Source organism: Clytia hemisphaerica, unplaced genomic scaffold, assembly GCF_902728285.1.
Source record: "Clytia hemisphaerica strain Z4C2 unplaced genomic scaffold, Clytia hemisphaerica genome assembly, whole genome shotgun sequence".
Classification (NCBI taxonomy): Eukaryota; Metazoa; Cnidaria; class Hydrozoa; order Leptothecata; family Clytiidae; genus Clytia; species Clytia hemisphaerica.
In genome coordinates, this window is record NW_027103979.1 from 694,613 (window position 1) to 703,308 (window position 8,696).

Sequence of the window (8,696 nt, forward strand, 5' to 3'; positions counted from 1 at the left end):
GTGGCACAAAAATTGACACTTTTCCAATACAAATTTATTTTTTATGTCAAATATCGTTTAAAACGTAATTTATTAAATATTTAAACTCAGGGAACTTTTTTGTAAACTGTTATACAATAGCTATTTATAAGAACAAATGAAATTTTCGGTTTTTGCTCACTTTGGGCATGTTGAGTGACACCATTAAAAATATTTTTTTGTCAAAAGTTACCTTATGTGACAAAGATCTTGTGTGTCAAATTTCATCTAAAAAGACCAACTAGATCAAAAGTTAAGGGGTAGTACAGGAAAAGCCCCCCCCCTTTTTTTTAACCGCCCCTAAAAGCCTAGGTTGAATAGGGTTAATGTATTCTTTAAAGAAAGACGTATAATTATACCGGGTGACCCACGAAAAAAATCGGACGTTTCTCGGCGTCTTGAGGCCGAACAAATGTCCGAAAGTGCTTGGAGTTTTATTATTTAGAAAGTAGATATCCTAACTTAAAATCCGAGCCATTACTTTTTAAATTTGACGCACAAGTTCCCTAGTTATGAGCTTTTAAACTCAAAATTCACTTTTCGGAAAGTGTAAAAAACAGGTAAAAAAGGGGTATCAAATTAGGTATTTTTAGACGTTTTTGATATACAGTTTTTGAGAAAATTCCTTGAAAGTGCCAATTTTGATAAAAACTAGTCTTGGTTTAAACAAAAACTACTTTAAAAGGTGTTTTTAATAATTATAATGTCATAAAACTCGTTAAATAAGTCAATTTATAAGAGATTTTCTAATTGATTGCATTAATTTAATACCTCTTTTTTACGTGCTTTTTACACTTTCCGAAAAGTGAATTTTGAGTTTAAAAGGTCATAAGTAGAGAACTAGTTGGTCAAATTTAAAAAGTGATAGCTCAAATTTTAAGTTAGGATATCTACTTTTTAAATACCAAAATTCCGAGCACTTTGGGACATTTGTTCGGCCTCAAGACGCCGAGAAAGGTCCGAACTTTTTCGTGGGTCACCCGGTATACGTTTTGAAAAGGTCATTTTACCGATACACAGTCTTTTGATCATAACTCCTGACCACTTGAGATTCAGAGAAAAAAGATCCGCTATTTTTTGTAGCTGAGAGAAAGAGCTTTCCAACGATACCAAAGTTGATACCTGAATCGTTCGTCCTGGTCAGGAAATGGCCTTTGAAAGAATAAAATTCCAGAAAAAAATGATGAACTTTTTGGCCTTTTTCAAAAAAGTTAGCGGCTTTGAAAGGTTAAGTGTTCTAATGATCAGTTTATGGAATATTCACCCAAAGAAATTCTTATAAAAGTCGCTAAAGCATTTTTGGACCTACCTTGGAGGTCCTATAAATTAAACCATGTCCGTCCGTTCGTCCGTCCGTCCGTCTGTTACCAGCTTTTCTCGAGCTTGGCTCATTAGTTTTTTCTGATTTTGGCACAAAGATGTAAAATGGCAATGCTCAAAATGTGATGTAGCCCGATTTTCGAAGAAAAAAAATGTTACGGTCAAAAATGCCAGAAATATGCCGGAAAAAACGGTTTTTTGGCATTTTCTCGAGATTTTATCATTATTTTTTTCTGATTTTTTTGCTCAAAAATGCGTATTAACAATGCACAAAACATGGCTGAGTTTGATTTTTGAGAAAAATTTTTTTCCACCCGAAAATGCCAAAAATATGCCTGTAATCGCTGTTTTTGCAGATTTTCAATTGACTTTTTCCTTATTTCTTTGTTTTTTTCACACAAAAACATTATTGATAACAATGCCCACCATTAAAGCATGATTCAATTGTCAATAAAACTGATTTTTGCTACCGGAACTTTCTATTTTCCCTACTCCACTTCCCTCTTCCCCCATCAACAATCAATGATAAAATTTAACGTCTGACTGATTGTTTTCATTTTTCTCCTTATTGCCTTATTATCTAGTTTTCATCATCAGGTTGGTCCATTCAGTATGTTGCTTGTTTACCCAGGGTTGACTTTTTTTTGTATTTTGGTCAAGGGTCGGTTTTTTCCAAGGGTCAAGGGTCACAGCTGTATTCCTAAGCACACGTCATGAACGCCTTAATCTCCAACTAAAAGTTATCTTGCAATCGCGGCACGTGCCTTTGTGGATCCAGGCTTTAGGCTATTTCTTTACATTTGCGGTTGGATTCCAGGATTGCGCGATTGCTTGAGGAATTTCAAAGTTTGAGGATTTTGGTGGGTAAATGAAAAAAAGGTTCCAATTTTAGCTAACGACCAATCGACTGACCCATTTTTCAAAGCTTCTAGGACACCTAAACCAAACAATCTGGCCATATCTTTTTCGTCTTCCAATACTTGATGTACTCCGAAAACTAATTGAGAATAAAGTTAGAGGGCATCAACAATACCATCTTTATCATCCTTAGGGCTTTTGATGCGCAAGGCGACCATCAGTTAGTTGAAGCACTTTGATTTGTGAAGCGTCTTTAACTTTACGTCACCAGGGATTTTTCTAAGCACTTTTTTACTATCGTATACTGGCAAAAATACTCAATCCAAGATTGAGTTATGAAACTCAATCCGAAATATAAAAAAAAAAAGTTTCAAAGCAGTTTTCTCAGAAACGCCAATTTTTTGTTTTTAATCAGTATAGAGTAAAGACAACACTACTGGGTCAGAAACCGTTCGCAATGAATGGAATGCTTTTGCATCCTTTGTGAACGCTCTACAAAGAAGTTTTATTGAAACTGTTCGCGACGAATGCTTATGCTTTTTAACCCGTTTGTGACGAACGGTCTAAAAAGAAAACCGTTTGTGAAGAACGCTTACGAAAACTTGAGATATGAAACCGTACGCGAAGAATGCTTTTCCGTTTGCCGCGAATGCTTTTAAAGAATCATTCAAAAAACCGTTCGTCACAAACGGTTTAACATACGCAACAAATGGATTTAAATGGGAAATGTTTTCTAAGAACATTTATTTCGCATTTACTTGGATTTTTGGAACGGGGAATGAATTTACTTATTGAGTTACTTCTTTCATTAAAGTTTTTTTCAAAATGATAACTTTATAGAAGGGGTCAAAATTGAAATAAAAGTCATTACAGATTTACAGCAAAATTGCTTTTAAAAAATATTCGGGGTCGATGAGGTATAAGGAAACTTCAGGAACTTTTCTTTTCAAATCAAATCTTCATTCCGTCTAGAAAGTCAAAACATTTGAAAAACAAAATCAGACTATTTAAAGTTAAAAGAAAAACTTTGAAGATACCCCTGTCCTACCACGAATAATCTTTTAGAGAAAACCTGTATTAGAATAACCTAATAAAAAATGAAGTTTGGTATACCCCTGTCCCACTCATTGAAATTCTTTATTATTATTTTCAACAATGCAGGACTGCAATCGGACATTATGTCTGACTGAAATCAAATCCAGTCAATAAAACTTAAAATCCTCTCGGTAATACATTCGTCGGAATTTTTTCAACTAGCAGAATATATTTTCTAACCTCGTTAAGAAGCTAGCTTTTGAAAGTTACACGTAAAGCTATAGATAAGAGTGACCTTGGGACAATACTCGCAACAGTAATAGAGAAAGTGGTTAGTTTGGTAAAAGTGAACTTAGAAACACTCTTAAAAGTTACAAAGAATAAAGTGATTTGATAAAAGTGATCTTAAAAACACTCTTAAAAGTTACAAAAAAGCGATTTGATCAAAGCGATCTTAGATACACTCTTCAAAGTTACGAAGAAAACGATTCGATAAAATCGATCTTAGAAAACACTCATAAAAGTTACGAAAAATTACGAAAAAGCGATTTGATTAAAGCGATCCTAGAAACACTCTCAAAAGTTTCGAAAAAAGGGATTCGATAAAAGTGATCTTTGAAACACTCTTAAAAGTTACGAAGAAAGCGATTTGATAAAAGTGATCTTAGAAACACTCTTAAAAGTTTTGAAAAAAGCGATTCGATAAAAGTGATATTTGAAACACTCTTAAAAGTTACGAAGAAAGCGATTTGATAAAAGTGATCTTTGAAACACGCATAATTCGATAAAGAATAGAGTAAGAGACAGGGGTGTATGTGAGATTTGTTCTTGATGAAATGAATTTTTAAGAGAATCCTCATTATTACTTGTTAAATCTTTTGTAGATTTTTTCATAAAAAAAACAGATTTGTTGTTATTCCTTCTTTCGCTTTTGCCACCAAGGAGAAAATGAAAAATGAAGAAGCTTTTGTTTTCAGATTGTCTTTTTAATCTGCCATGTAGTGTTATAGAATTCCTTAAAGAAAGACACATTCTCCTACGAAGAGGCTTCAAGAAAATGATGTAAAAAAAAAGTATGTCATTTTATCTTAACAATTTCGTAAACTACGTCACAACCACGGAGCGCTGACTTTTAGTTTTATGACTTGTTCTCACCAAACCAAATTTTCCATGATAAAAAGAAAGTTGTTATTGTAAACTTTGAACAATGTTGTTGAACTGTTCAATATTTTCATACATAGCTTCTGTGGATGCTATATATTTCCAAAATATTACACAGCAAATTTGGTGACAATTGAGCATCTTCTTTTTGACGTTATATATATCACAAAATAAAAGTTAACACTTTTGAAAAAAACTACCTAGAAACCAGATTCATGAGCTTTTAATATGTTAGAACTGGTTAGAATTATGCTGGGAAACAAGTAATATTTTAGCAGTGAACGGTTAATAAACCATTTGTTTTGACGCAATCTCATACATCCAATATGAAAAATATTGGGTGTGCAAAAAAAGATATTGGACAAGGCTTTGCCGAGGCATGTTTGATTTGGCTTTGTCCAATAACTGCTTAATATTATCGTGATAGATAAAATGCATCAAGCATCTGCTTTATTTTATTGTTTTAAAATATATGCTCTTTTGCTGAACACTTTTTACACATCAAAATTCATAAAGAGGACAGGAGTCGATCTCCATCATTTTTAATCCCCCAGGCTAACTTCTACAGAAGGCCTTTTATATTTAATGAAAGATCTTTTTAGTATCGGTCAGTAAAAAAAAACACAAAAATGTCGGATGAGAAATGGCTAGAGGATAGTGGAAATTTGGAACAGAAAGAAGAAGAACCATTCCCATATGCGGAAGGTGAACATGAAGAAATGCCAGATGAAACTGTTGAAGAGGACCCGGTATGACATTATATGTTTTACAATGTTCTTTTGCTTAGTTGAACAATATTTTTTAACAAAAAATCAGTGCATGGAGGACAGGATTTGCAAAGAAATTAAATTGGCATGGAATTGATGTTTTGTGCAATTTTTTAGGTTTTTGTAGAAAGATATAATAATAACTAACGGAAATAGATTGAATTCCTACTTTCTTTATATACATTATTCTTCAAGGTGAATAGGCTCCAAGCCATGTGTTCAAGTTGTTATCATTAGTAGTCTAAGAACTATGGTTATTTTTTGATAATGCCCCTTAATTGTTTTTTATTTCTTTAGGAAATAGAGGCTATCAAAGCCAGAGTCAAAGAAATGGAGGAAGAAGCAGCAAAATTGAAGGAAATGCAAAAAGAAGCAGAAGACTCACTAATGAGCCCATCTTCTCATGGTAGTCAAGGCAACACTTTTTCTTAAATCCTTGAATTATACGCAATTTAAAAATCTTGAAGTTAGTCTTCTACTGGGTTTTTACCAACATGAGGTTCTACAGGGTTCTGGTAGAAATCAAAATTTTATCCATCTGAACTTTTCATCATCATTGGAGAGAAAAATTGCTAACTTAAATTTTGAGCTATCACGCACATTAAATTTTGGTGTCCTGGCTCAAAATTAAATTAAGAAAAAAGAAAAGAAATTCTTTAAAAATGAAAGAACTTCATGTTTGAGTAAAAGTGTGTACCTTAATCTTATTAATGTTCTCGTCATTTATTTATGCGCCTGTAATTTTCACGCACTTCATGAAATAGGATATTTGCGCACGCTTTAATTTTTAGGCATCTTGTAATTTGTGAGAATTTTTGGTAACAACTAACGTAAAGAGGGCAAAAATACAAAGAAGTTTTAATTCCTAAATCTATTCATCATTACTCTAGGCTATGATCTTTAAATATAAATATTGTATACTAGGAGCAAGTCCTGCTGCATCTAGTGAAGCTAAAGGTGATATTGATAGTCGATCGGTGTATGTTGGCAATGTAAGTTAAATTATTTCAACAAATTATTTCAATGACAAATCTATTTGACAACGTTTCTCATTATTTTTTCAATTTATTAATTAACCCATTACAGCCTTGAATAGAATTAGAATTGAATAGACATCCTCCTCAAATTGAACATTCGCTCTAACATTCTCTAGCCAAAGTGTGTATCATTTCAGGTTGATTACTCAGCAACTGCGACAGAATTAGAACAACACTTTCACGGATGTGGATCTGTAAACCGAGTGACCATTCTTTGTGATAAGTTCAGTGGTCACCCAAAAGGGTAAGAAGTATACTTTCTAAGGATACAGGGAATGGTTTGATGGGGATATTAAATCACTCTGATTCTAAGCTGCCGATGGCCTATCAAACTTTCTTTTAACTATATGGTACCTATATCTACCTCTTAGTTGCTTTTTACAAATCATCTTTAAGAATTACTTTAGAAAAAAAAAACAGAGAGAAATGTTACGACAAGATGGGCTGAACACGAAAATGTAAATCACAATTCTGAGCCCGCAAAACATTTAAAGGAAAACCCCACCCACCATTTCCAATGGAGATGCATTTTAAAAGCTCAAATTAACGATAAGGAAAGGAAATTTCTGGAAGCCTCATTTATTGCTACTATGGGACCATCATTAAACAACCAAATAGAAACAAAACAATTACAACTTTTTAGAAATGGCATCACTTGATTTACTCCACGGAATAAAATAAAATTTTATTACCCATTATGTTTTTTAACGAATTTTTTATCAAGCGCTTATTAATGACTTTTTTATTTGTAGATAATTAGGCAATTTTTTCAACATTTTAGATACAAATTTGTGATTTTTTACCATTCTTGTATACTGATGATGGCGTAAGCCGAAAAGCTTCTATTTTTATGTAGTGAAATAAATTTTGATTTTTTATAAACTATGGCGAATGGATTCAACAATTACTTTAGAAATAACTTTGTTCTTCCTTTTCATATTCATTGAGTTTACTTAGTCCTCTTCAGTCAGTGATAATCAATTAAAGATGTATTGTTTAATTAGGCTTGCTATGTCAACAACCTGTCAGCTATCCAAATCCTTTTAATTTAGATTTGCTTTTGTGGAGTTTGCAGACAAAGAGAGTGTGGAAAATTCAGTAACGCTATCCGACACTCTTTTCAAAGGAAGACAAATCAAGGTAAAAAAATTGAACAATTTGAGTGATTTAGAAACTGTCCCATATAGTCCTTTAAATTTGGTTCATCATAAAAAATGATACAAATGATTTCAAAATAAGTAACATTGTTTGTTCATTTTAAAAGGTGACACCAAAACGAACCAATATCCCAGGTATTTCAACGACAAATAGAGGGTTCAGAGCACGAGGACGCGGGCGTGGTAGAGGAGGCTTTGGATACAGCCCAAGAAGAGGACGAGGAGCATACAGGTAAACTTTCTTAACTCTAATACTATATTTTGTACTCTATAAGATTTTTAGGGGGAAAAAAATGCACTAAAAAAGAGCCTTTTAGGGGTCCTTAAAACCTACTGTTTACTTCTTCATCCTCTGTAAAACTCGATTTCCAAAGGAAATAGGTGGCTTGGGAAAAGTGCTTGGAGGAATCACTGGGCATAAGTTTGGCCAGAAACCATTGAACATTTTTACCTTGGCTTATTATGTTAATTCTACCCTTTTTTCAAATCTTAGATCTAGACGTGCATCTCATTTTTCACCATACTGAGAGGTAAGTTACCATTTCTTTATTCCTTTAAATATTATTTCTAATCTACTATGGAATCCTGCTATTGCATCTATTTTTCTCATTATTACGCCTTAGAAAAAATGAAGACCCCCAGAAAAAAAAGAAAACAAAAGATGAGAAAAAAGAGCGAAAAGATGATAAAAAGAACAAAAAAAAGAACAAAAAAAAGAACTCACAAAAGAGAAAAGAATAAAAAGAATGAAAATTAATTGGGGCATTTAAGAAAAAGAAAGTATACCACTATGCCTTGCGAAATTAAGTGAAATAGAGAATTACAGGAAATTTGGTAGGCTCCTTATTAAGTCAACGATAAGTTGGATTGATGTTGATTGATTGCGGCTATTGATTGGACTTGATTCAGACTGGTTGCTTCAATATTCCTTGTTGGTTGAGCTTCGCTAGCCATGATTCACTTGCTGATTTTAGTGGGTTTGTTTTGATTCAGCAACAATTGTATGTCAAGTGTTTACAGAGGCAATTATATGGCTACTTTAAAAAATATTTTTTTAATGACTTAGTTATTTTTATTCAAAAGAATTTTAACGGTTGTACTTTTCTCTTAATTTCCTTTGAATTTGAACTTTTTTCATGTGAAGATTTTTAAACAAAGTGACTTTTTAGTAGCTTTATGTGTAAGGGTATTTTATTATGTCCGTTTTGGAATTCGGTTATTTTTCTTGTGTATAAGTTTATTTTACTAATAACCATTTTTCTTGCTAGATAGTTTAAAACAAAAGATTTCTTTGAATTAACATTTCATTTTTTTTAGTTCTAATCCTCCTCTGTCTGCCAATA

At 32.7% G+C, this 8,696-nt stretch overlaps 1 protein-coding gene across 2 annotated transcripts in view; it reads left to right on the forward strand.

Annotated features, from left to right (window-relative positions):
- The window catches only part of LOC136810908 (polyadenylate-binding protein 2-B-like), a 276,555-nt gene extending 268,672 nt beyond the window's left edge, over positions 1–7,883 (forward strand). The window contains exons 2-8 of one of the 2 annotated variants that reach the window (XM_067067492.1): positions 4,993–5,141; positions 5,457–5,574; positions 6,084–6,151; positions 6,334–6,440; positions 7,249–7,336; positions 7,461–7,585; positions 7,847–7,883. In XM_067067492.1, the coding sequence (XP_066923593.1) occupies positions 5,022–5,141; positions 5,457–5,574; positions 6,084–6,151; positions 6,334–6,440; positions 7,249–7,336; positions 7,461–7,585; positions 7,847–7,880 (660 nt within the window). In that variant the 5' untranslated portion in view covers positions 4,993–5,021 and the 3' untranslated portion in view covers positions 7,881–7,883. The remainder of the gene's footprint in view (positions 1–4,992; positions 5,142–5,456; positions 5,575–6,083; positions 6,152–6,333; positions 6,441–7,248; positions 7,337–7,460; positions 7,586–7,846) is intronic. The other variant, XM_067067493.1, reaches the window with a different exon arrangement.
- The last annotated feature ends 813 nt before the right edge of the window (positions 7,884–8,696 follow it).